At 52.7% G+C, this 27750-nt stretch overlaps 1 protein-coding gene across 2 annotated transcripts in view; it reads left to right on the forward strand.

Moving 5' to 3' along the window:
* ALPK3 (alpha kinase 3) overlaps nt 1-27750 on the forward strand; it is an 87828-nt gene that overhangs the window by 51128 nt on the left and 8950 nt on the right. For both annotated transcript variants that reach the window (XM_043523944.1, XM_037911480.2), the window contains 6 exons: nt 3665-5084; nt 18628-20614; nt 24020-24167; nt 26119-26246; nt 26564-26599; nt 27097-27371. In XM_043523944.1, coding sequence (XP_043379879.1) covers nt 3665-5084; nt 18628-20614; nt 24020-24167; nt 26119-26246; nt 26564-26599; nt 27097-27371 — 3994 coding nt within the window. The remainder of the gene's footprint in view (nt 1-3664; nt 5085-18627; nt 20615-24019; nt 24168-26118; nt 26247-26563; nt 26600-27096; nt 27372-27750) is intronic.

Raw genomic sequence — 27750 nt, forward strand, 5'->3', positions numbered from 1 at the left:
AATATATGGGCCCAGAGAGTCAGAGATGTTCACACATTCCTTTCACTGTACAGCATTAAACAATTAAACAAGGCTCAGGGTTATGGAATACAGAGACCTCCACCTGCTTAGCCCATTACAAATCTTTTCAACCTGTTATTAAAGAAATGGGGGGGAAGGGGGGGGCAGGGGACAGTGAGATAAATTTGAAAGGTAAAGTATCAAGTAGGGCTTTCATTTTAATGATATTCCTTATTCCCTTTAGCTGTAGAGGGGTTTTAGGACACCGATCCCTGTCGATGGTGTTAAAGATGGTAATAACTGCCCTTTGTGTGGGGTGGGGGAAGAGAAGTTGTTTGTTGAAATGGCTGGAGCTGTCGTAGCTGTTGTGGTTGAAGTCTGGTCTTACCTCCTAGAAGACCAATCACTACAAACACACGAAAGAGGAGAGAAAAGAACACAAAGAGAGAGAACGCAGCTTTTGTCTGTAGGGCTGGCTTGTACTTGTAATCTCACTGGTGGAGAAACACCGGCCCAGCACACAGTCTGATCAGCCACTCCGAGACCCAGCAAAATTGTACCAGCATCTGCCTGTTTCGAGCAGGGGTTCATAACCATTTTTTTGAATTCCACTCCCACCTTGGCATTATTTTTTAATTGGGTTTAAGCGGGGGCTGGAGGTTTATTTGGGGATTGGATGGGAGTTGTGAGAGGGACAGGTTTGGGGGCTGTGGGTGATGTTGTGGGGGTGGAGGGACTGGGAGTGCAGGAAGCTGTGTGGTTGTGCTGGTGGCCACAGTTACCTCTGGCTGGCTCCCTCCTCCACAGCCCATTCCCCGTCTCCTCTTCTCTCCTCCCACTGTGCTTGCAGGCACTTGCAAGGGATGGACTCACCGCTGCCACAACAAGAATGGGACTGGTTTGCTGGGCTCTGGATGGACTCTGCCCACAGCACTATATGGGGCTCCCGGTGATGCCCAGCACTGGGCTCTGGGGACTCCCCCTGCTCATCCTGCTGCTGGGCAGCTTAGCACTGCGCTGGCCCTGGCACTGCCGGAGGTGGGCTTCGCCTGCCGAGCTGGGCTGTGCATGTGGGCAACGGGCTTAGATTTGGGGGAGCTGAGCAACCTCCAGCCCTAGCCACCGTTACCTATGCTGCCCCCCCATCACAACAGAGGGACAGACGGGTCAACTTTGAATGGTGTTGTGACCCTGTGGACCAGGTTGCAACGCCAGTCTCTTAAACAGGCCTGGCTCACCGCACGCACCTAGAAAGTCTGACACCCACACCCCCAAGGTGAGAACTTCTGGTATAGGGCATTGCCTCTCTGCCATAGACTCACAGCAGTGTTAAAACTTGTACAGTCTTGGCTGGCTGAGCTAGACTCTCGTTAGACAGAAGGCAAAAGGACAGGGATAAGAGGGATAAGATATAAAGTGGGGAAGGAAAAGGAGACCCAAAGGAAGGGGTGTTGGCAGGAACCAGGCAGTGTTCAGGATTTAGCTCAGGGGTGGGCAAACTTTTTGGCCTGAGGGCCACATCTGGATATGGAAATTGTATGGCAGGCCATGAATGCTCACGAAATTGGGGGTTGGGGTGCAGGAGGAGGTGCGGGCTCTGGGGTGGGGCCAGAAATGAGTTCAGGGTGCAGGAAGGGGCTGGGGCAGGGGGTTGAGGTGCGGGGGGGGGGAGGGCTCTGGCTGGGGATGCGGGCTCTGGGGTGGAACTGGCGATGAGGGGTTGGGGGTGCAGGAGGGTGCTCCGGGCTGGGACCGAGGGATTCGGAGGGCTGGAGTGGGATCAGGGCTGGGGAAGGGGATTAGGATGCAGGAGGGGGTAGGGGTGCAGGCTTCAGGCGGCACTTACCTCAAGCAGCTCCCAAAAGCAGCGACATGTCACCCTCCGGTTCCTATGCGGAGGCGCAGCCAGGCATCTCTGAGGGCTGCCCTGTCCGCAGGCATTGCCCCTGCAGCTCCCATTCACCACAGTTCCCGGACAATGGGAGCTGTGAGGGCGGCACTTGGGGTAGGAGCAGCGTACGGAGCCTCTTGGCTGCCCCTAAACATAGGAGCCGGAGGGGGGACATGCCCCCAACCCTGCTCCCCAGCTGGAGCGCCGGAGCGGGCCAAGCCCCAGACCCTGCTCCCCAGCAGCTCGAGGGCCAGATTAAAACATCTGGAGGGTCGGATGTAGCCCCTGGGCCATAGTTTGCCCACCCCTGATTTAGCTGGTCCAGCTGGGTCCTTCTGGCCCAGTCTGTTGAAGACATCGGTCATGATCAGGCTGACAAAAGCCCAGCAGTGTCATGGTGGATCCCAGGAGATGGTGAGAGTGGCAGCCATGATGGTGAAGCTTACTCCTTTCCTGTTCACCCATCTCTCAGCTGGCCAGCTAATTAACTTTAAGAACCCCTCCCACAAAGAGAGTGATGGGTAGAATAGCCCATCTCTTCATTATTTTACCCTTCTGTTAAATCCTTATTTCCAATGCACTAAGTTTGGCTCATTGATTTCCAGTCCCACCCTCCTCTGGTTTACCAGACATGATTGGAAAAGTCCTTGATACATCAGGAAGCCATTCGGTTGCTATAGGTGACCGGAACCTTTTATGAACTTTTATCCACTTTCCCGCAGCGAGATTCATAAATGGGTTTGTCCTGCTAGGCCCCACTTGTTACAACCAGTCAAGGTAGGTTTCAAACAACTACTGGGCATAGGCATGTGAGGTGAGGTGGAGTTGGGGGAGTGATCTCATTAGACTGGTTTCCTGTGGCAAAAGGGAAGGCTGGAGGAGGAAATTCAAGAAGCAGAGTTAGATGGAGCACATCAGAGCCTGAGAGAAGAATCCTGCATGGGGATTCACTTGATCAGGGTGGAATCAATGGAGTTCTTGATGCCATCCGTTCCTTCTTCACCACAGTCCTCTCCAGTTTAGGCCAATGCCAATATTTCAGCTTATGCCTCCTGCATGTGGAAACTGAGGATCATATTGTGGCTGCCTTGCATATGTTAGGGAGTCTCTTGCCAAGGCACCTGCTCCAGGGGCAGCCATCCATCCTCTTGTTGCTAGTGCTCTGGGAGCATTGGGTGTGGGGAAAGCAGGCTGGCACTGATTGTAGTGCTCCAGACCCAGCTGGGCATCTGAGCAACTATGGCTTCACCCCTGTGCATTCGCCTGTGTCTGTGGCGCAAGAAGGGGGAGTGCATGGCTGCACCACTGGAGCTGGTGAATCTCAGTGCCTCTTGGTACCCTTGCTTGGGCAGCACCCTCCAGCCAACTGTGGCTAAGAGCTATAGGGAATTCCTCATCTGGCCAGGAAAGCTCAAAGTTTGAGCATAACTCAGCCAAACAGTCACCACTTCTGAGTATGGATTTTGCTTAGTCTTTTTACCTTGACAAATTCATGGCAGTTTCACAAGCACTTGGGTTTCGGTTAGACTCTACCTGATGTGAGCCCTTTAGTATTTGTGACGTCATACGGTGAACAGACTTGAAAATAATGGTGATACCAAAATATCCCCCGTTTCCTGAGTGTTGTACCTGGTGGCTACTCTTTGACCAGCTGTAAAAAGGACTCTTCTCCTGAGCGGTTCTCACTGCCGTGTGTGTGGGTGTGTTCACGCGTGTCTGGAAAGTGCCTTGAGGGGGACAGGTGTGTCTCACTATGTTGTTTTTGGTCACCAGATGCAGAGAGGATGATGCGGCCATTTACCAGGCCTCTGCTAGGAATACCAAAGGCATCGTGTCCTGTTCCGGTGTCCTGGAAGTGGGAACCATGACGGAGTATAAAATACATCAGAGGTGGTTTGCCAAACTCAAGCGAAAGGCAGAAGCCAAGTTGCATGAAATAGAGCAGAGCCGAAAACGAGGGAAAGAAAACATGGAGGTGGAGAAGCTGAGGAGGACAAGCCCTGAGAGATTCCAGCGAAAGCGCCGGCTGACTGGGGATCTGAATCTGCGTTCAGGTGCCTCCCTATGGGAGAAGGAAGATGTAGCAAAGGTGCATGTTGGGGATCCTAAGTCAAGATTATGGGAAGATGTTGCTGAGCCCAAAGAGCCGTCCTTAAATGCAACCACTGGATATTCAAACAACTTCCTAACAAGGCCTCTGGATGCAGAGGTGACCACCAATGGAGACTCCTCTATGGAAAGCGGGGAGGAAAATGGAAATAGCTTTTTCACATACATCTATGAGACGGTGGAGGAAATAACTACCAAGCCCACCACCAGAGAGTCCTTTGCTAAAAAGAAGAAAAAGAAAGGGGAAGAGCCTGCTGCCCTGTTGGCAGCAAAACAGGAAGTTTCAAGTCAAGAAAATGGGCTGAGAGAGAGCCAAAATCTCTCTCAAAGTCAAAGAAATGGCCCTTCCGTCGCCCTGCTGGGGAGCATGCAATCAGTAGCTGCAATGAGCCAGGTGGTGGGAGATGTTCCAGAAGTCAAAGAACTTGGAACACCCAGCAGTCAGGAGGATGCTGAAACTGGCAAACCTCAGCCATGCTCCCCGCCTTTCAGGGGTGACACTTACTTCTCCTTGACAGAGATGTATCTTGAGAGTGGAGCAAAACATGTAATGGAAGAGAAGATGCCACAAGCCCCAGAAGAAGCTGAGAATGGGGCTCAGCTGCAGTTTCCGGCTGTGAGCATTAACGGGCAAAGATATACTCCTCCACCAGCATCTGAGATGTTCCTGGTAGAGGCTGTAGCAGGAGAGGAGCAGAAAGGCCAATCTGTGGAACAGGAACTGGAGGGGAATGAGGCCATAGATACAAAGGTAACCAAAAAGGAAAGTGAACCGCCTGGGGATTTGAATAAGAAGAGAGTTGAGCCTCCTAGCAGGACCCTGGAGCCAAGCTCTGCAATGCAGCACCCCCTCCTAATGGGAAATGCATCAGGGACTTCTTGCATCTCCTCGGGCAAAAACATCCAAGAAACAGACTTGCTGGACTCTGTACAAGTGAACACCGAGCAGCCTCTTCGGCATACTACCCCATCTCTGAATCAAGTGGCCCCGTGTCTGGATTTGTCCCAGCTGAGACAGGAGGCAGGAGGAAGCTTGTTTCAGGGCTCCTTGGAAGAACAGGTGGTCTTCAAAGTGCCGTGTGAGGTAATGTAAGTTCTATTTTTTTTTTTTATTTTTTTATTTTTTTTTTTTTGGGAGAGTGACCTCAGGCAAATGTTTCCAAATCAGCTAAGCAGTGAGCACAGATCACTCTTAGCTATAAATGGCAACTGGGAATGCTGAATGTGTATGACAAACAGAGAGCATGATAACATCTGTTCAGTTTAGCAATGAGCCTTGGCTTCTAAGTGGCACAGTTAATAAGTCGTTATGTAAACGAAAAACAGACATGCCAGGTAGGCTTTGTGAACTTCACTGGGCAGCGGGTGGAATTTTGTTTATGGTAAAACATACATACAGTAGATCTGGCCATTTGTTGGCTCCATCTGCCCTGCTGGAACAGTGCTGTTGAAGAGTCGTTGTGCTGGCTGCTGAGTCGGAGCACTGCATCTGTTCCTGACTGTCACCAGTTCCTTTCAGTCCGTGTCTATTTTTGTCACTTAATCTGAAGTGTTTTCCATGAAATGCAGTATTGGGCTGGAGGTTACATGTTCCCTTATTAACATGTTTTACGGCCCAACATCCTGTGATCCTGATTTCAGGGCACAGTTGGGATTTTACATGTGAACAATGACATCAATGTGCCGGGGGGTCATTACAATACAGATCTAGATGAATAAAGAGACCAAGTTGAGGCCCCACTGCCAGGAGAATAGAGAGCGGCAGGTGCATGTGGATTCAGTCTCCTGCTCCAGTTCCCCCAGAAGGTTGGAAAAAGCCCAAACTTCCCACCTGTATACCATTGTGATGGCCTGGGCCAGCTAGTTGTGACCCGCTTCTGCTCTCTGAAACCATTTCTTATACACTGTTACTACACCAGCAAAGAGGAGTACCGTATTTCTGAGGGGGGGTTACTCCTGCCTGGGCATAGCCAAATGTACAGAGCATAGCATAGCTGTCACTCCCACCACATACTTGGCAGGTAATGCAATACATCCACTGACTGTAATGGGAAGTTGAAACTGCCAGGTGTTCCAGCATTTCCCAAGGCTGGCACCTGCCTTCCTCTTCTAGATTTCCTTGCAGATGTGCAGCTGTAGCCGGAAGCACAGCCTTGTAATGTTAAGGAACCGGTCAAGATCCATTTCTGGACACAAGCTTCACAAAAAAAACCCCCCAAAACGGTTACTCACCTTCTCGTAACTGTTGTTCTTTCAGATGTGTTGTTCATGTCCATTCCAATCAGGTGTGTGTGTGCGTGCACAGCAGCTGGAAGATTTTTCCCATAAAAGCATCTGTCAGGTCAGTCCGGGCGCCCCCTGGAGTGGCGCCATCATGGCGCTCAATATAGGGCCCTACCAACCCGCCACCCCCTCAGTTCTTTCTCGCCAGCTACTCTGACAGAGGGGTAGGAGGGTGGGTATTGGAATGGACATGAACAACACATCTCGAAGAACAACAGTTATGAGGAGGTGAGTAACCATTTTTTCTTCAAGTGTTTGTTCATGTCAATTCCAATCAGGTGACTCCCAAGCCTAAGTTCAGGAGGTGGGGTCAGAGTTCTCCACTGACTGGAGCACCACTCTACCGAAGGCTGCATTGTCTCTGGCCTGCTGGGTAATCACATAATGTGCGGTGAAAGTATGTATGGAGGACCACGTCGCCACTCTGCATATTTCCTGGGTGGGGACTTGCACCAGGAATGCTGCTGAAGAAGCTTGTGCCCTGCTGGAGTGCGCAATGAGCGGAGGGGCAGGCATCTCTGCCAGGTTATAGCATTCACGGATGCAGGACGTGATCCAGGAGGAAATTTGTTGGGAGGAGACTGGAAGACCCTTCATCCTGTCTGCCATGGCCAAAACAGTTTCATTCTTTCAGTGTAAAAGGCTAGTGCTCTGTGGACGTCCAATGAGTGAAGCCTCTGCTCTCTGACGCTCGAGTGTGGCTTAGGATAGAACACTGGGAGGAAGATGTCCTGGTTGATGTGAAACTGGGAGACAACCTTTAGGAGAAAAGCGGGATGTGGCCTGAGCTGAACCTTGTCCTTATAGAACACAGTGTAAGGGGGCTCTGATGTTAGGGCCTTGATCTCAGTCACCCTCCTGGCGGAGGTGATTGCTACCAGAAACTCCACCTTTTATGACAGGTAGAGCAGCGAACAAGTTGCCAGCAGTTCAAAGGGTGAACCCGTCGATTTGGTAAGGACCAGATCGAGGTCCCAGGTCAGGGCTGGTTGCCAGATGTGCGGATATAGCCTGTCGAGACCTTTCAGGAAATGGCTGACCATAGGGTTGGCAAACACCGACCGGCCCTCTGAGCCTGGATGGAAGGCAGAGATGGCGGCCAAGTGAACCCTTATTGACGACATGGACTGCTTGGGATTGAGAAGGCAGTCCAGTATGGTTGGTATAGGGGCGAGTGTCGGGGATGAGTGATGCTGCGCCAATGTCTCTAAGGTGCCACAAGTACTCCTTTTCTTTTTGCGAATACAGACTAACACGGCTGCTACTCTGAGACCAGATTGAGAATCTTTTCCACTTGTCAAGGTAGGTAGCCTTGGTGGAGGGTTTCCTACTGCCCAGGAAGACTTGTCTAACCGGGTCTGAGCAGGAGAACTCTGTGGGGTTCAGCCACGGAGCTTCCACACTGTGAGGTGCAACAACTCGAGGTTTGGGTGCTGGAGACAGCCGTGATACTGAGTTATTAAGTCCAGGAGGAACGGCAAGGTAACTGGGGCTTCCACAGATATTTCCAGGAGAGATGTGTACCAGTGTCGGCGGGGCCAGGCTGGAGCTATCAATATCACTGAAGCTTCTTTCCTGCATATCTTGAGGAGCACCTTGTGAATGAGAGGGAAGGACAGGAATGCGTAGAGGAGACGGCCTCCCCACGGGAGGAGGAATGCGTCTGCGATGGAGCCTGGGCTGTGATTCAGGAAGGAGCAAAACTGCTGGCACTTCCTGTTGCATCAAGTGTCGAACAGGTCCATCTGGGGAAAACCCCACCGTTGGAAGATGGAGTTCATGATGTCCAGGTGTAGGGACCACTCATGGCCGTGAAAAGACCTGCCGAGATGGTCCGCCAATTCGTTCTTGCTCCCGGGAGGTACAATGCTTGCAGGTGTATCGAATGAGTTACACAAAAGTCCCACAGCATGAGGGCTTCCTGGCACAGGGGAGAGGAGCATGCATCCCCGTTTGTTGATATAGAACATCGCCATGGTGTTGTCTGTCATGACTGATACACATCTCCCTGTCAAGTGGGCTCAGAAAGTCTGGCATACCAGATACACCCCTCTCAGCTCTCTGACATTGATGTGGAGAGCAAGTTCCGCCTGAGACCGGAGGCCTTGTGTCCTGAGGTCTCCCAGATCTGCTCCCCAGCCCAAGGCTGACCCGTCTGTCACTAGCGAGAGGGATGGCTGAGGAGCGGTGAAGGGGACCCCTGCACACAGTACCTGTGGGTCAAGCCACCACTGGAGGGAGTTGAGGACCAGGCGAGGCAGAGTGACAACCCTTTCCAAACCGTCCCGAGCTGGCCAATACACTGAGGCTAGCCACGATTGGAGAGGCTGGAATCTGAGCCTGGCATGTTGCGCCACATAGGTACAAGAGGCCATGTGTCCTAGAAGTTTCAGGCAATTCCTTGCTGTGGTGGTGGGAAACTTTTTGAGACTTTGAATGATGTTGCCCAGGGCCCGAAACCTCATTTCTGGGAGGTATGCCCTGGCCTGTGTCGAGTCCAGCACCACCCCTGTGAACTCTATCTGCTGAACAGGGGACAGAGTTTATTTCCCCATGTTCAAGTTAAGGCCCAGTTCATCGAACATTGTTCTTATGAAGTTGACTTGTGCCTCCATTTGAGCCCTGGAGCAGCCCTTGATCAGCCAGTCGTCAAGGTACGGGAACACCTGTACCTGACGCATGCATAGGAACGCGGCCACGACTGCCATGCACTTGGTAAACACACGAGACGCTGCTGACAGGCCAAACGGGAGGACTGTGAACTGGTAGTGTTTGTTGCTCACCACAAACCTGAGGTACCTTCTGTGGGACAGTGTAATTGTTATATGAAAATATGCATCCTTCAAGTCTAGGGCGGCATGCCAGTCCCCTAGATCCAAGGAAGGGATGATGGAAGCCAAAGAGACCATGCGGAACTTCAGCTTCCTCATGAACTTGTTGAGCTCCCATAGGTCTAGGATGGGTCTGAGCCTGCCTTTGGCTTTCGGTATCCAGAAATACCAGGAATAGAAACCATTGCCCTTCTGCTCCAGAGGAACCTCTTCCACTGCCCCTAGCGATAGGAGCGAATGAACCTTCTGTATGAGGATTTGCTTGTGAGAAGGGTCCCTGAAGAGGGTCGGGGAAGGCGGATGGAAGGGTGGAGGGCAGAGAATTGGAGAGAGTATCCCCTCTCTACCATGCGGAGCACCCAGCGGTCTGATGTGATACGGACCCACGCAGGATAGAAAGGGCATAGTCACGACCAGAAGGTAAGGCAAGTTGGATCCAGTCATCCTCGTTTGCACCTTCAGAAGGCCTGCTTCTGGCCAGATGAAGGTTTGGACGGACTAGAGCCCTGGCCTGAGGACAGGTGTGGCCTCTTCCTGCCGCTCCTGTTTCTCCTCCGTGAGCCATCCTGCCAGTTCTGCTGTTGGTAGAACCACGGAGGAGGTTGTGGCCTAAAAGCCTCCGCTGCTTGGCGGGGATATGGAAGCCCAGTGATTTGAGGGTGGCTCTTGAGTCTTTTAGGCTATGTAGTCTTTTATCCATCTTTTCAGAAAATAGAGTCACGCCCTCAAAGGGGAGATCCTGAATGGTCTGCTGGACCTCGTATGGCAGACCTGATACCTGGAGCCTGGAGACCCTTCTCATGGCAATCCCAGTAGACATCACCCGAGTGTCCGCATCAGCCCCACCCAGAGCGGCCTGCAACGAAGCTCAGGAAGTGAGCTTGCCCTCCTCCACCAGGGCCGAGAATTCGGCATGGGAGTCCTGTGACAGCAGCTCTATGAACTTTGCCATTGCCCCGCATGTATTGTAGAAATACCTGCTGACAATGGCCTGCTGATTAGAAATGCGGAGCTGCAAGCCGCCAGTGGAGTAGACCTTTCTCCCAAAAAGGTTGAGTCATTTCACCTCCCGATTCTTTGGGGAGGGGCCTTGGTAGGTGCTCACATTGGTTAGCAGTATCCACGACCAAGGAATTTGGTGGAGGACGGGCATACAAGTGCTCGTAGCCCCTGGACAACACAAAATAGCGTCTTTCATTGTGCTTAGCCATAGGAGGCAACAAAGCTGGGGTCTGCCACATGGTTTTGGTGGTGTTGGCAATGGTCTTTATGGGGGTAGGGCAATATGAGCAGGTCTGGAGGGGGCAAGGATATCCACCGTTGGATCTGCATCCTCCACTACCTCCTCCACCTGAATGCCCAGGCCCTGGGCAACCCTCCTCAGCAATTGCTGTAGGACCCTGTTGTCCTCCAGGGCCGGGGCTACCAAAGTGCCTGCCAGCGCTTCATCTGGAGAGGAAGAGGAAGAGACCCCCGCAGGAGTGGCTATTCTCTTCCCTCCGCACCCAAGGAGTCCTGCAGTGCTTGGGGATCCTGGGCTGAAGCCGATGTGAACAGTGCTGTGGCCCTCAGTGCCAGAGCTGTATATGTCAGTGCCGAGGCTCCCGGTGCTGAAGTTGTTGAAGCTGTCAGTGCTGAGGAGTCGGCGCTGAAACCTCTGGGGCTGGCCTAGACGATGGGTTGGAGTTGGGATGGTGACGTCAGGGAACAATAGAGCTACCCCTGATTCTGCTAATGCCGACGGTGCCAGTTGCTGTACAAAAGTAGCCGAGGCCACTGCCGCTGCTCTGGAATGTGACCCTTGGCCTTGGTGAAGGGCCCAGGGAGTCCAAAAGGGCCACTGTGCCGGGTAAGGGTGCCGGTCTCGTGGTGATCTGGACCGTTTACTTCTGCTCCTACGAGATCGATAGGAGTCTGACTCAGAGGTCTCCGAAAAGGAGGACCATGGGGGAGCGGTATTTCAAGGCACGGAGGGGCCGCGTTGCGGGCTCGGGGACCGATGAGGGTGTTGACCCGGTTCTGGTGCCGGGGAGCGGTGCACCAGGGATGAAGACCGCCAGGCTTTCCCCTTGACGGTGCCAGGGGAGCGACTGGTGCTGACGACCTCTCCTGTCTAGGCGGGGAGAATGGTGCCGTAAGCTGGAGCAGGTCCCGTGCTGCCTCAAACACCTCTGGGGTCGACGGGAAGTGTAGTTGTCAGCTCGGCCTCAGCGAGCGAGAAGGGTCCGGACTCGACCGCCCTTCCACGGGGGCAGGAGTCGACGCGACCGTCTCTGGCAGCAAGGCTGAAGTAGTGTGGCCCTACTCAGGTCTCACAATGGCTGGCTCCTTGGGTCTAGCTGGGGTGGGGGGAACGACCCCTCTCTGGCCTCCTCTTCTTCTGTGGCACTGGCGATTGAGACCGGTGCCTGCCTGCGGCATGTGAGCTGCGAGTGGAGCCATGATGATGCCGAGAGTCCTTGTCTTTACTTGGCACCAATCCCCGTGCCGACGGTGCTGGGGCACTGCGTACCGAGGAGGAGGTACTCGGCACCGGGGTCGCATTGGGGCTGGAGTGCCGCTTCCATGAGAAGGATCTTCAGGCGCTGATTTCTATCTTTCAGTGTCCTGGTGCGAAACCTCCTGCAGATCCTACAGCGATCCTTTTGATGGCTTTCCCCCCAGACACTTCAGACACGAAGTGTGAGGATTGCTTCCGGGCATACACTTGCTGCAGACCTCACAGGCTTTGAAGCCAGGAGACGGCGGCATGCCCTAGTGCCGGAATAGCACTGGAGGGAAAGCCCCTCCAAAGGAAACTTAAGAACTAAATAAAGGACTTACTAACTACTTAACGCTATGGAACTAATGAGAACTATATACAGACTGCCAAATGGGCTTGTCGCGACAAGAGCAAGGGGAAGTTCCAGCTAACCGTCACTGGTGGTAAGAAGGAACTGATGGGGGTAGCGGCCTGGTAGGGGCCTATATTGAGCGCCATGATGATGCCACTCCAGGGGGTGCCCAGACCAACCCGACTGATGCTGATAGGGGAAAAATCTTCAGGCTGCCATGCATGTACGCGCATGCACATACCTGATTGGAATTGTCATGAACAAGCACTCGAAGAAGAATTGAGGTTCTGTATCCTGGAGTCATCTGCAGTTATCCCAGCACAGTCCCCTGGACCCTTCTTAAAGCTGACTGCACAGCCCCCATGGGCCATATCACTTCTCTTACCTTCAAGCTGCTGCATTAATCCCTGCCGTGCCACAAAAATCCGCAGCAACACTGCTCTTGAGCTTTGCCGCCTGCCACTTGGCTTTGTGCTGCTTGCTCCCGAGCAGGAGGGTTTCTGGCACCAGTCATATGCTGCCATCCTTAGGGCTTTGTCTACACTGGAAAACGCATCCTCTTAGAAAACATGCTCCTGTCATGGGGCAGGACTCACCCCTGCGGCGCCTCCTGCTGGTCTCTCAGAGAATTAGCTCTTCCAGCCTCCAGAGCACCTTCTGCAGGCTGGTGTCTTGCTGCCGCTGGCCCCCGTGTCCCTCCCGGACCCCGGTGCCCCTGTCCCTGGGGTGCTGCCCCCTGGCATGCCCCCACAGTCTCTGGGTCTCCCCCTCCCAGGGGAGCTCCCAACCTGTATCCCCACCTCGCCTCAGTATATGGCTACTGCCCAGTCATCATCTAGCCCCCGTTCACTGGGGCAGACTGCAGTATATAAGCCACTCATCACAGGCAAGGGGGGTTTGGACCTGCTGCCTCTGCCTACCCCTGGGCTGCCCCCTGCAACCCCAGTACCCTTTTTGGCCTTACACTAGGCCTTCAGCCTGGGGGGTTTCCAGGCCAGAGCTCCCCAGCTCCTCTGGCCTTTACCCAGCCCTGCTCCACCTTAGGTGCCCAGGTACGCTCCCCAGCAGCCAGGCTCTTCTCCCTCTAAAGGCAGAGAGACTCTGCTCCTGGCCCACTGCCCTCTCATAAGGGCCAGCTGACCCTGATTGAGGCATGGCCACAGCTGAGCCTGCTTCCCCCAATCAGCCTGGGAACTGCTTGCTCCCAGCCACAGCCCTCTCCTGGGCTGTTTTAAGCCCTTTAAGGCTGGAGCGGGTGACCACCCCGCTACAGCTCCCTAACGAACAAGTGGATAAATGCCGTCTCGCACCTAGTGTAGACAAAGATGGTCATGTCTGAAACATTAGCTGGTCATAGTTAACACTATTGGAGCTATGCCTAGCGAAGACATTTCTAAAGGTGTTAAAATTGTCTACACTGGGTACTTGGTTGTGGTTAGAATGTGTTAATTGACTGTCATGAGTTTTAAAACAAAAAAATCTTTCCCTTGGTCTGGACAGGGCCATCTCAAATAGATTCCCTCTGAGCAGAGCTTGGCTGTAGTGGGAAAACTGGAGCCAAAGCCTGATCCACTTCTGACCCAAAGATCAGAGGAGAAGTTGGTTCTAATTTAACTACTACTTCATTCTGCCCATGGTGTAAATGCCGTAAAATAGGAAGTGCTCTTGCTATGGTACAGATAACAGACATGAATTATATTTGCTGTGGAGCATCTTTACAAAATCCTATGACAACCTTCAGTTTTCTAATCAGCTGAAGTTAAATGGAATTTGTGCTCCATCACCTGACCTCACAGTGTGGGTCTAATAAGGTGTCCACAGTACAAGGCCTTGACTTGAGATTGTCGTGCTGTGGTGAAATGAGTGAGCTCTGGGAGGATGGTGTACACTGAAGCTCATCCACGGCAGCTCTTTTCTGTGAGATGTTGCAAATTCTATGAGGTTTGCCAGCTCTTCTCCCTCTAGACCAATCCATGGGATGATCTCCTCCTCTCTCATGGATTACATCTACCGCTACACCCTGACTGTCTCTGTCTGTGCTGTCCTGCATGTCTGCCTGTCTCAAGGAACTCTCCTCCGGGGTGTCTGCTGCCAGCACGTCAAACTGAGCTCCTCTTCACTCATCCAAACCCCTCCATCACTCTGTAACTTCACCATCTTCCGGGTCACCCCAGCTTGCAATTTGGGGTCACATGAGTTGTCTCCTCGCTCATCCACGCCTTTGCCAAGCCTGCCAGTTCTTCCTCTGTTACATGGCCATGACTGACTCATTCCTCTCCAGCCCCATTTCCAGTAGTCCAAGCTGAGGCCATCTCTCTCACCTCAAAGATTGTATCCACAGTAATAAGAGTCCGACTGAGAGGAGTTGAAAAGAGACTGTACTTTATTGCCTTGTCCCCGTCACATGATCGGGTTGGGATGACAAGGTTAGTATCCTGTCCCATGATAGGGTTTGTATCCATTGTCTCCAGGGGTCACCGTTACATCTCTCCATCCCACCCCATTTTTCTTTTGTTCAAAGAAGAATAAAACACATGAGCTAAAAATAACCACAGACTAATGAATAGCTACGAGCTAACCTAGTGACTGCATCCGAGCCTCCAAGGCTTCCTTCTGCAGGGGGATGCTTAGGTGATTTCACCACGTGAATCCTGTATTTGCTGTTCCTCAAGTTCTTCACTGTCAGTTCTGGTGTGCTGAAAGAAGTAGAATGCCCCACTGTCCATCATATCAAGAAACAGAGCCGGTGTCCTCCTGGGTTTTGCTTAGCGGTGTTGTGTTGCGCCTACAGAGCAGCCGTGATGGAGATTGTGTAGATGTTACCTGGTCACATTGCCAGGTGTTTGCTCTTTGAAATCTGAACGTTCTCTATCACTTTGCGATGGGGGTACCTGTCTGCCATTCTTGTTGTAACGTTTCTTCTCTTCTAGTTTCCGTGCTCCTCTTTTTTGACTGTTTATGGCCATGGCTGCACTTGTAGCTGGGGGTATGATTCCCAGCTGGAGGAAGCATGCTGGCACTAGCTCTCATCGGGCTGGCACACTAAAAGTAGCACATAGCTGCAGCAGCACGAGCAGTGGGAGCGGCTCTCCCTGAGTGTGTGCCCGTCACAGCCCAGCGGAAGAGACTTTCAAAGCAGTTGGAGCTGTGGTGTAGCCCTGACCCTGGCATCCAGAACTGCTTTGGCTAACCACAGCCGCACACCCATCGCTCTTCTTGATTGCCAACTTACATGTGACACGCTCTTCCCTATGTGGATACACAAGTGGCGGAGTGATTATATGCTGTCCATCCCTCATTCTCTCCCATACTACACAGGACATGCTGTTACAAAGTTTGCTGCTATATGCTGTCACCTTTCCTGCTGCTTCTTCCCTTTGGAATTTGAGAACACTCCTGTGGCAATTCCAGAAAAGACAATATTGGGAAATCCTGTTCTGTATTATGAGCCTCTTTTGAGGCAGGTCAGAGTGTCTTTGGTGATGCCTTGGAAACAGTAGCAAGTACCCCATGGCCAGTGGAGGTGAACTGGCTACAGCGATTGCCCATTGAACTGTGTGAATCAGAGTCCTGCTGTACCATTCCACTGGACATGGATGTAGGGGCAGAGTTGAGGTTGTGTGGGAAATGTCACCTTAGCTCTTTGTTTCCTGGTTCTCCAACATTTGTGTTTTTCTTGCTGGTGTTAGCTAACGCTCTTGTAAAGTGAGGGTGTGAGGGACCTTAGCTCTGCATTCCCTGGGGTTCTAACCTTCGAAACTCAACACTCCTTTTCCGGGAGAGCTGGAGGACACGGGGTAGGGTGAGTGCCTGCAACTGGCCTTCTATGGTAACAAAGTGTGGGTTAATATGACTGCTGGAGAGGCCAGTTCTCTCTGATCTTTTTGCAGGAAATGCTTTATTAACAGCTTCCTAGGGATTTTCTAATTTCAGCTCCCCCTCTCTTTGGGGAAGCTCAGGAGTGAGTGTATTGGAGGTTCTTGGGCACTCGGAACAGTCCCCTGCAGGGCAGATGATTTGCCAGCGGAGACTCAGGGAAACAGCTCTTTGCACTTCTGTTCAGCTAATGGAGAGTATAAGGGCCTCCTCTCTGCCTGCAGTCAGATTCCACATGAGCAGTTTATCAGGTTTTTCAAGAGGTTTCAGCACTCAGAATCACATGGTCTCTGCATCACCAAGGCTGAAGTGGAGGCTGCTTGTCACTTGACTATATTAGGTGATATGGAGCAGTGCAAGGGCTCAGTGAGAGTCTTGCTTTGCGTGGGGGAGGGGGAACTTGTACTCTGAGCCGTGACCTTCTTCCCTCAAGAATACATGGCTGTGGATGCCAAACCCCACTGCTAATGCGGCACTGAGAGGGAGAGGTAATCGCTGAGGATCGCATGGCCACATGGCGCATCGGCAGTGATGCTGCCGTGACCCCGAACTTCATCTTGCCCAAATGGAAGGACCAGGGTTGGCACCTGCCCCACGGGGAAGAGGGGAGGATGCCAGGTAATGTACATTGGAGGGAATGATTTGAATGACTTCTACACCTTACAGCGTTCTGAACAAATTGTTAACTCAGGAAAAAGCTCTGGGCGTCGTTGCAGGCAGCTCAGTTAAACCACTGCTCCATGCGCAGCTTCAGAAAAGCAAACTGAATGTTAGGCTGCGTAAAGAATGGGATGGTGAATGATACAGAGACTAGACTAATGCCTTTATGTGAATCAATGGAGCAGCCTCATCTGGATTCTGTGGGCAGCACTGGCCACCCATCTCTAGAAAGATATTGCAGAACTAGAGGGGTTCAGAGAAGGGTGACAGGAATGATTAGGGGCTAGAAAAACTCTCATACAAAGAAAGAGAAAAGACTGGGATTGTTACCTTGGAGAGGAGATAGTTAAGAGGGGACATGATAAAAGTATATAAAATAATGACTGGCCTAGGGAAGGTAGATCGGAAACTTCTTCAGTTCTCCCTGTCTCATAACACAAGAATAAGACGGAAGAGATTGGAAGCTGGCAAAGTTAATACTGATAAAAGGAAATACTTGTTTACACAACATGTAATTAGACTATGTAACTCATTGGCAACAGGACATCAGAGTGGTCAAGAATTTAGCAAGATTCAGAGGGAGGCTGGGTATTTATATGGATATCAGGAATATCTAGTTATAATAGTTGATGTTTAAAAAAGGTTTGGGAAGGAGATAAAACCACCTGCTTCAGTCTTTAAACTGATCTCTCACTATTAGGGGTTAGGATGAGACCTTCACAGGGGGGCACATTATCCCATATTTGCCAGGTGAGAGGTGTCCTGCAGCTTCCTAAGGAGCATCTGGCGCTGATCATTGTTGGAGAGTGACGCTGGGTTAGAAGAACCTCTGCTCTGATCTGTTCTGGCATCCCCATGCCCTTTTCACATGAATGTTACAAATTGCTAAGGGAGAGATGGGAGAGAGTGATTCTCCCATTGTTTCATCTTGGCATCTACATTTTGGGATTTGCAGTCAGCAATAACATATCACTCTTACCGGGAAATGGACTTCTCCAGGCTTATGTGCTTTGTGCGTGCCATTTCTTGACGTGTTACAATTGTGTAACGTGAAGGGTAAGTTCTGGCACGAAGACTCCAGTCAGTGACTCCGCTCCTCCAGCCCACGGAGCACTCTGCAATAAGAGTAAAGCTCATTGGTGTGGGAGACACAACTTCCTCAATGGCTGGTCCGAGACTGTGGAGTGAACTCCCCATCAGAAACCTCCCCACCTTCGGCTCCAACTGCCAGGCACATTTCTTTGATCTTGCCTTCACTAACATAAGCACAAAGGAGCATGGGCATTTAAAACAATAACATTAAAAAAATCCAACAAGACACTCAACTGCACGCACATCTCGTCCTGAGGAGATGCTGGGAGAACAAACAACACATGACAGAAGCTAGTCACGTTGCTTAATGCACTGCTGGAAGGTGCTCCAATGCTATGGTGTTGAGTGCTATATGAGAACGTGTAGAGAAGAGAATTGTGTTGTAGCCATGGTCTTTGCATGGCAGGAGCATAGTTACAAGTGAGGGCCTGATTTTTCAGAGGTGTTGAACCCCCACAGGTCCAACTGCAGTCAGTGGAAGCATGGGGCACTCCGACTTTAAGGTCAGAAGGGACCATCTAGTCTGACCTCCTGCATATTGCAGGCCACAGAACCTCACCCACCCACTCCTGTAATAGACCCCCAACCTCTGGCTGAGTTAATGACATCCTCAAATCATGGTTTAAAGACTTAAAGTTACAGAGAATCCACCATTTACACTAGTTGAAACCTGCAAGTGATCTGTGCCCCACGCGGCAGAGGAAGGTGAAAAACCCCTAGGGTCTCTGCCTATCTGACCTAGGAGAAAATTCCTTCCCTACCCCAAATATGGTAGTCAGTTAGACCCTGAGAATGTGGGCAAGACCCACCAGCCAAACACCTGGGAAAGAATTCTCTGTAGTAACTCAGGGCCTCCCCATCTAGTGTCCCTCAACCCCTCTCATAATCAGGCCCTAACTGTTTGGTCCTATCCACAGAGGCAAGACCAGACCATGATCCAATATGGTGTCCAGACCCTGTGCAGTGTAGCGTGTAGATGGGCCCAAGGTGCTAAGTTAATGCCAAGTGGATCCAGGCAGTAACATAATCATGGTTTCCCTTTTGTACCTAGGTTCAGGAGGCAGCGAAGCAGGTGTTGTCCTCCACCAGCGACCTGAAACATCCAGTGTTGGAGCCAATGGAGGACCGTAATCTTCAAACCAGACAATTAAAGGAGCTCACAAGAGGGAAGCCCATCTGCATGGAGAGAGAGATGGAGCAGTCTGAACAGCCAGCCAGCCCCAGGCCGCGAGGAACAGGGATGCTGAAAATAAGCCAAGAGAGTTCCCAGAGGCCTCCTGCTGGTTCTCCTGGTCTCACACAGCCCAGCCGGGACGAACATCCCCCTTGGAAAGAGGAGGGAGCAGGGCATTCCCTGAATTTCCCAGGCAAAGAGACCCAGCAAAGACCAACTCCTAGTAAGGAGAATGAGGAGCTAGCTACAGCTGGGTCAGCATTGAAGGAAGCAAGTCGTAAGCCTGGAGGCAAAGCCCCACTTAAACCAGGTGCCTGCTGGAGTGGAATGGGGGAGGGTGAGAAGATTGTTCAGCCATTAACTGCAGAAACAGAGCCAGCTGGAAGCTGGTTAGGGGACAGCTTGTCCTGCACAGAGGTAGAGGAGAGCCCTGTGGAGCCCTCCCATGAGACCTCACAGCAAGCAGGCGGAGTGGTGGGTGGGATGTCTTGGGTGCCTAAACAGGCAGCTCCAGTCTCCACCCAAGTGAGTAAGGAAGTGCTGCGTCCTGTTTCCATCACAGAGATCTCTGAGTCTATGGAAGCACCAGGCTCAGCTTCCTCTTTTCCAGTCAAAGAAGCCCCTGCTGATGAGAACCAATCGGCAGCCCAGCTGCCAAGTGGCGTGAAAAGAGAAATGGAGACTAGGAAAACAAATGAATCTGCACCAACGCTGGCTGCCATGCCTCACCGCGAACGGTTTCCAGTCAGCTCCGCTGAGGAGGGCAGTGCCAAGCTGGCACCTGTGTCGCTGGCTCCTAAGAGTGGGGAGGAAAGTGAGCAGAGAGCTGTGACTCTAGGCAAGGAGCCAGCAGCTGCAGCTGGGAGAAGCAGCATGACCTCTACAGGTAGGTCTGAACTGAAAACGGAGGCGCCACTCACTCCGCGGGCTGAAGAGAGAACTCCGGAGGGGGAGGTATCCCTGGAGCACAAAGTACAGCACAGAAACCTAGTGTCCTCCTTGAAGAATTATTTACTTCTGCTTTTAAAAATGTCCTCGTCCGAGCCAGATAAAAGTAAGGGCCCCACAAAGAAGGATGCTGAGACTGAAGAGGAGGGGAGGCAGCCTGCTGGGGAGGAGAAAGCACTGCCGGAAGTGGGCATTGCAGGGCTAAGCCCCAGCACATCAAGGAAAATCTTAGAAAGGGTGCAAAATAACCAGCTCTTCCAAAGTGCAGAGAGCTTGCATTTAAGCCCCAGAACATCTAGAAGGCTCACGGGAATGATTAACCAAGAGTTAGTTACCAGCAAAGAAGCTCTGGGTATCAGTCCTTTAGCATGTAGGACACTGCCAGCCAGGGAGGCATATGAACCAGAAGGGTCCGCCCTGCTGTCTGTCCCTTCTATAGTGGTGGGTAATGTGCCCCTGGACAGAACAGGCCAGGCAGACGATGGGCTTTCTGATCTGCATCTCGAAAGCAGCATGAAGGAGAACTCCAGCGACCTGGTTGCAGCATTACCTTGTGCCACACCAGAGGAGCTTGCCTCCGGGGCTCGACGCAAGATATACTTGCCTAAAAACAAGCAGGTTGAGGAGGTAGAGGCTGCAGCCACAGAGAGCCAAGTGCATCTGAAGAGGGACAGCCCCACGGTGCCTCCCCGACAGTCCAGGAAGAACCCAGCTCTGTTACAAGCCCCTGTCCCAACTCTGTCTCCTCCCATGGACCGACACTCCCCAACCCTCCCCAGAAAGATGGCAACACTCGAAGTTCCCAAGGCATATGAGGAGCCCTCAGAGGAAAGCAGTCAGACCCCGGAAGGCCCTGAGGACACCAAGCAGGAAGGACAGGCAGGGGAGTCAAGGAAAACAAACAACCCATTTAAAGGTAAGAAAAGCATAAGAGACGAGGGCAGCACGGGATGCCCCCAGGCAGGAGAGACGCAGACACACTCTCCCCGCCTGCATATTGCACACACTAACCCCCACCCCAGAGTTTGAGAGCCTGGGAGGATTGCTGTGGGAGTATGTAGGATGGCAGCACGCAGCAGTGACAAGTCCTTGCAGTAGCAGGGAGCCAAGAGGGCATCTGGGAATGGGTAACACGCAGAATGTGAAATCTCCACATGTTTCCAGACCTACCCATGCCTGTCCTTCCTTTGACATGGGTACAGGCCAGTCCGAGGGGCATCTCCTGCTCCCATTGAAGGCAGGTGAATTGAAAAGTCACCCCAAGGTAAAGAACCTGCCATTTCAGATACCGGTGCCCCTTCTCTCATCCCGGGTGGGGAAAGCTCCACCTCCTTTTCTGTGGAGTTTGGAAAGCAGAGCAGAATCCTGAGCAGGTCACATCCCCCAAACCTGTACAGTTACTGAGTAATTACCCAGAGGCCCCCATTTAGAGTATGCATCCTGAACACTGACAGCACTGAGAGCAGGAGACACCCAGAGCCAGCAGTATTAGAGAGACAAGCTTTGCTGAGGCTCTCTCGGGTAAGGAGGAGCAGAGCCAGGATTAGGGTAAGGGCTGGGTCCCAAGGATCGGTAGAGCCCACAAAAGAGAATCCACTGTAGACCACATTGTAGCTCACTGTGAGGCTCCTGGAGTTAGAGCGACAATGCTGTGCTCACCTGAGTTACCAGAGATGGGACTTGCCCAATCTCTGTGTCATGAGGAATCTAAGTGTAACCCTTCTGCCAGGTGGAGCCAGCAGCAACAAGGGTCAGGGTCAGTATCTAGAGGTTCCTTTTCAACAAAACAACACAAAACAGGCTCGAGCCCCCACCCAGTGACCTGGGACAATTACACACCACCCCCTGGCTGCCTGTAAGAGGCAATACCTCCCCTCTCATAAGCACAGAGTCTGAGTGTAGCAAAAACTTTGAATAAAAGGAGGGAATTAACTCAGCATTAATTTGGGAAAATATCGCAACTGGGGTTCATAAACACAAACCATAACAAAAAGACCCACCCCCAAGTGTCCTTTTCCCCTGAGGGTCTTAAGTCCAGAAACACAGAAATCCCTTTAACATGCCCAATCCTTTTCTGTACCCACTCACAGTTGCTGTCCTTGGCCAGTGCAGCCCAAGAGTTCAGAGGTTCGTCTGCAGAGTTCACCTCCCACCCTGTGTGGAAGGTGGCAGGGTGGAGGGGTAAGGAGGCACCTTACACACTGTACTGCTCAGGCACTCACTCATTGCACCAAGGATCAATTGCCGTGCCTCTGCTCTGGCCCTCTCCACCAGCTTCTCTGCTGGCTTCTCACCATGCCTCTCCACCAGCCACCCTGCTGGCCATTCACCAAGATGCTTTCAGGCCCATACAGCTCTCAGTGATTTCAGCTGTTAGTGGGGGAACCACACTACTGGTGCACACTGGGCAGTCTCTTGCAAGAGAGACACTGTCCCAAAGTGGATCTAATTCTTAGATGTAGATATCAGTGATTGCAACTCTACAACATGTAACAAGACTCTGAATTACATCTAAGTTAGCTCTTTTATTATACCATGGTCAAATGACCCACCCTTTCTCAACTCATTGGGCTGTGGAACCCATGTCCCTTGCCTAGTGAGTGCTGTTCAGTTGAGGATGAGTCCCTCCATTGGGGTATACCAGGTACAGTTTTGCTGCCCTTGGTTCACACAACAAGGATAACAACCCTTTATTACTCCTGCCCCAATAACAAGGAGACTGGGGATCCAACACCAGCCACAAGTGATCATTTGGGTAAGCAATCCCATCATGCTGAGCACCTAGGCAGGGTGGGTGTGTCCGTGCAAACAAGATCAGCTTCTGAAGTCTTTTTCCACAGCTCACCACTAGATGTCAGGGGAGAGCTCATCCAGACTCTGCTTACATCAGTGAAGGCCAAGTTATCTGAATGCTTGTCCTGGTCTCTGCTGTGCTGCACACACAGAGGAGGCATGGTTTAGGCCAGAGGTGGGCAAACTATGGCCCACGGGCCACATCGGGCCCGCGGGACCATCCTGCCTGGCCCCTGAGCTCCTGGGCTGGGAGGCTAGCCCCCAGCCCCTCCCCCGCAGCTACTCCGCCGTGCAGGCAGCGCTCTGAGCAGCGGGGCTGCGCGCTCATGCGGGGCAGCGCGGCAGCGTGTCCAGCTCCGGTGCGGCTCCGAGACATGCTGCTCTGAGCAGCATGGTAAGGGGGCCAGGGTCGGGGGGTTGGATAAGGGGCAGGGAGTCCTGGGGGGCAGTCAGGGAGCAGGGGGTGGTTGGATAGTGGGTGGGATCCCAGGGGGATGGTTAGGGGCGGGGGGTCCCGGGAGGGGGCGGTCGGGGACAGGAAATGGGGCAGTTGGATAGGGCAGAGGTTCTGGAGTGGGCAGTCAGTGGACGGGGGGGTGAGATGGAGGTGGAGTCCCGGGGGCAGTTAGGGGCGGGGGTCCTGGAAGGGGGCGGTCAGGGGACAAGGAGCAGGGCGGGGTTGGATGGGTGGGAGGTTCTGAGGGGGGCGGGAAGTGGGAGGGGGCGGATAGGGGGCAGGGGCCAGGCTGTTTGGGGAGGCACAGCCTTCCCTACCTGGCCCTCCAGACAGTTTCGCACCCTGATGTTGCCCTCAGGCCCAAAAGTTTGCCCATCCCTGGTTTAGGCTGCCTGAGTGTCCCCCGCCCGCATTAAAGATGCAAACCTGATTATGCAGTAGGTAAAGTTTGGAGACCATTCAACAGTCCTTGGTCCCACTGCAGCACTGGCCCATCTGTTTCCTGTCTCATATTTTACATATTTTCAAATGTTGTTTTCAAATTTCTGTTAAGGCCACCAAAACAAGAGCAGTTTGGTGCCATTGGCCACCCAGTGCTGAGATCTGCCACCTGACAAGCAAAGCAAGGTCAAGGTGGCTCAGAGGAGGATGGGAGGTACTCATTATGCTGGTGTTGCAGGTAGTGGTGGTGCAGGCTCATTGGTGGCGCTCCACCTTTGCGGTCAGTGCTGCTGGGGTATCTGGGGGCACTGTGGGATGGAAGAGACTAGCCTTCAGATGAGCTGTAAAACTGAAGATGTCTCCTTTGGGGCCACTTGATATCCAAGGGCAAAAGCAGGTGTGTCCAGCACAAATTCCCACTCTGGTGAATGCCTTCTGCCTCCCTGAGTTCCCTGGTATTTTGGATTCCCTGGACCTGGTATTTTTCTTAATTTCCCATTGCTGCGAACAGCTGCTGTGCTGCATCGCTGGATGAATTCCTCCTTTTATATAGTTGGTAGCTCAGTTTGTGTAGCACTTTGAGAGTCTGCCTGGTGAAAGCTGTACTACGGGTGTATGCTTTGTCCTTAGCCCCCCAGCTGATTCGTAAGATCAGAGCAGAACAATTTTCGGATGCATCAGGAAACCTGAAACTTTGGTGCCAGTTCTTCAATATTTTGAGTGACTCAAAGCTGATGTGGTACAAGGATGAGTTCCCTGTAGCAGAAGCCAGACGGAGGTAATCTGCCAGCTTTGCTGTATTTTACTCATTGTGCATGTCCTGTGGCCGATGTGTTAAATCTAGCCTTGCCCCTTGCACTTATCAAGTTCTGAGGGTGTATCCAGACTGCAACCGGGAGGTGTGATTGCAGCCTATGTGGACATACCCAAACTAGCTTTGATTTAGCAACAGCAAAGCTAGCTCCAGGAGCAATAGTGTGTAGTGCAAGCAGTGCAGGCTAGCGTCTGGAGTACAACCCCGCCCAGGACTCTGCGTGCATAGTTGATCAGCCACCGCCTGTGTTTCACTGCTATTGTTACTCAAGCTGGCTTTGATCTAGGCAGATTTAAGCTAGTTTGGGTCTGTCTGCATGTGTGGCAATCACACCTCTCGCCTACACCGTAGACCCACCTTGGTCATTTTGGGGTGAAGGTGCTCCCTGCTAACAAGTCCAAACATGGATCCATTGGTATCAGAGTGAAGTACACCCGGCCATTAGCACAGAGGCCCCCTGGCTCTGGAGAGAGAGAGAGAGAGAAGCCAACGTGGGATAGAAGGAACCACAGAATCTGTTCATTGTTAACCACAGCAGACGCTAATGCTCAGAGCCCAGCTCCTAGGGCAGAGAGCAAGCGAGAAGACCATGCACCTCACTGAGGGAACATCTGCCCAGCCTGTAACAATGGTATGTCCTTCTGCACTGTGCATGGAAGGGACTAGGTCAGACAGAAGCAGGGCCTGCACTGTCTCCAGAAGCCACATTTCCAGCATCCTATAATGGAGACACAGGGAGAGTTGGGAAACACTGATAAGGGCAGGGGAAAGCAGTCTGCCCCCCAGGCAATTGGACTCTGGGTTCACCTACAGCACATGGTTGCCGTGAGGGGTACAAGGGATGTTCTGGCTTCACTGAGAGGGCCCAGGGCTTGGTGCCCCACCAGACCAGATGCTTCTCTGTAAGGAGCTGTGGCCCCTGTTCTTGGCTACACCCTTCCTGCACAAAAGTGAAATGCTTGCAAGCAGCATGGAAACTTTTTCAAGACATCATACCAGAGGCTCAAATTAAATGTATACCCCAGATTAAAAAACATAGTAAGAGAACCAAAAAACTGCCACCGCAGCTAAACAACAAATTAAAAGAAGCAGTGAGAGGCAAAAAGGTTTCCTTTAAAAAGTGGAAGTTAAGTCCTACTGAGGAAAATAGAAAGGAACATAAACTCTGGCAAGTCAAGTGAAAACTATAATTAGGCAGGCCAAAAAAAGAAATTTGAGAAGCAACTAGCAAAAGACTTAAAAACTAACAGCAAAACAATTTTTAAGGACATCAGAAGCAGGAAGCCTGCCAAACAATCAGTGGGGCCACTGGACGATTGAGATGCTAAAGAAGCACTCAAGGAAGACAAGGCAATTGCAGAGAAGCTAATGAATTCTTTGCATCTGTCTTCACTGCCGAGAATGTGAGGGAGATTCCCATTTTTGATTCCTTCTTTTTAGGGAACAAATCTAAGAAACTGTCCTCCTGCGAGCCTGCCTTGCTGGAGTTCAAGGGGCTGCTGGGAGAAGGAGGTGATGTCTCTCTTCCTTTTAATTCTCCCCAAGTACAATCTACAGGAAACCGTAATAATCCCTTAGCTCCTGAGTGTCATGAAGCAGCAAGGTGGCTTCCTGAGACCCCCTGGGTTGTGTATCACTGGATCACACGGGAAGATTCCTTTCCCAACATGCTACGTACTTCACTCCTGATAGCATTCACCTGGCTTTCAGTTCACATACACCCACTGCAGGGCTGAAGTCAGACTGCAAGCTCTGTGGGGCAGGGCCTGTTCTTTCATTGGATGGGTGGGTGGGTGCGTACAGCTCCTCACAGAGTGGGGCTGTGGTCCGCAGCTGGGGCTCATAGGCCCTACCACAGTACAGGTACTACAGGGCTGCCCAGCACTAATCTCCAGCTGGCTCCATTCTTCTTCAGCTCAGGTGATGAGGGGCAGGCAGCCCTGGCCATTGTGCAGGCATCCCGGAAGGACTGTGGCGTGTACCAGTGCACCATCGAGAATGAGTATGGCACCGACTCCACCGACTTCCTGCTCAGCGCAGAAGGTGAGGTGGGTTGGGTATGGGGGGGCAGGTTGGGACTGGATAAGGGGAGGGGACAGAGGAATGAGTTGGATACCGGGCGATGGGGGCAGGAGAGTGAGGGCACAAGGGCGCAGCAGGGCCCAGCGGTCAGTGTAGTCACTGTGTCACACTGGTGCATTCGTGCGTGGGCGCTGCCAAGGCACTTTCAGGTCTGGGTGTCCCTGGGGCACTCAGGGAAGAGCCCAGGCTCTGGGCAGGGAGGGGGCTGGGATGAACAGCTGATAGACAGGTCCATCCCCCTCAGGGCACTAATGGCCAGGGCTCTGTTTCTCCTCTAGTGCTGTCGGGATTTGTCTCCAGAGAAGAAATTGAAGGTAAAGTGGGAGCAGCGAGAGGAGCAGTGAGTGCTGGCCAGGCCATTACCGCTGGACTCAGAGTAAACCCAGTGTCCCCTCGCGGGGTGGGGCTGGATGCCCGGTGGGAGGGGTGACCGCACAGTGCGGCGTGGCCGGAGCCAGCCATTCCTCCCTAACGAGCCGGTGTCTATGTGCAAGGCCTTGCACCAGGCAGTGGCCAATGCCAGCCAGACGTCAAGCTCACTGATCGCAGACCCGGAGCTTCTTCCCAAGGCCCTGCAGCGAGGGGCTCCTCCAGCACCATGCCACCAGTCTGCCAGAGAGGGCGCTAGCATGCGCCAGGAGCTGTTCCCCACCCTCCTCCTCCTGGGGCTGAGTGTGTTGCCCTCGCTATCTCTCTATGCACTAGGGGCCCAACCTGCTGCAGGCCCCGGCAGGGTGAGCCTAATGCCTGCTCAGCCCCCCTGTTCCCAGCAGCACCTGCCACCACTCACTCGCTGCTTTCCTTCTGCCAGTCGGCGAGGAGATCGAAATGACCCCCATGGTGTTCGCCAAAGGCCTGGCTGACTCAGGCTACTGGGGGGACAAGTTCTTTGGGCGTGTCGTGAGCGAGGACGTGGAGGTGGGCGCCGGCTTCCTGCGCAAAGCCTGCCGCGCAAGGACAATCTATGGCCTGGAGCCCGTCTTCGAGTCCGGCCGGACCTGCATCATCAAAGTGCACAACCTCATCGTCTTCGGGACCAAGAATGAGAACACGCTCATCGAGAAGAACTACGACATCACCATCCAGGTGGGCCCAGGCTCCCCGGCAGGCACCCCAGGGCATGGCCCCTCCCCGCATGCTCCCTGGCAGGCACACCCAGGTCATGCCCCTCCCCCCGCACTCCCCGGGCATGCCCAGGCTACAACCCCTCCCCCGACACTCCCTGGCAGGCACTCCCAGGTCACGCCCCCTGCCCCCGTGCTGTCCAGCAGGCGTGCCCAGGTCACACCTCTCCCCCCATGCTGCCCAGCAGGCGTGCCCAGGTCACAATCCCTCCCGTCACACTCCCCAACAGGCACACCCAGGCATGCCCCCTTGTTCCTGTAGTATGGGGACAGCCTGAAAACTCTGACTTGGCTCAGTGCTTTGATTGTTGTTGCCTGCGTTGCACACACCCCCACACCCT

Source organism: Chelonia mydas, chromosome 10 (genome assembly GCF_015237465.2).
Source record: "Chelonia mydas isolate rCheMyd1 chromosome 10, rCheMyd1.pri.v2, whole genome shotgun sequence".
NCBI lineage: Eukaryota > Metazoa > Chordata > Testudines > Cheloniidae > Chelonia > Chelonia mydas.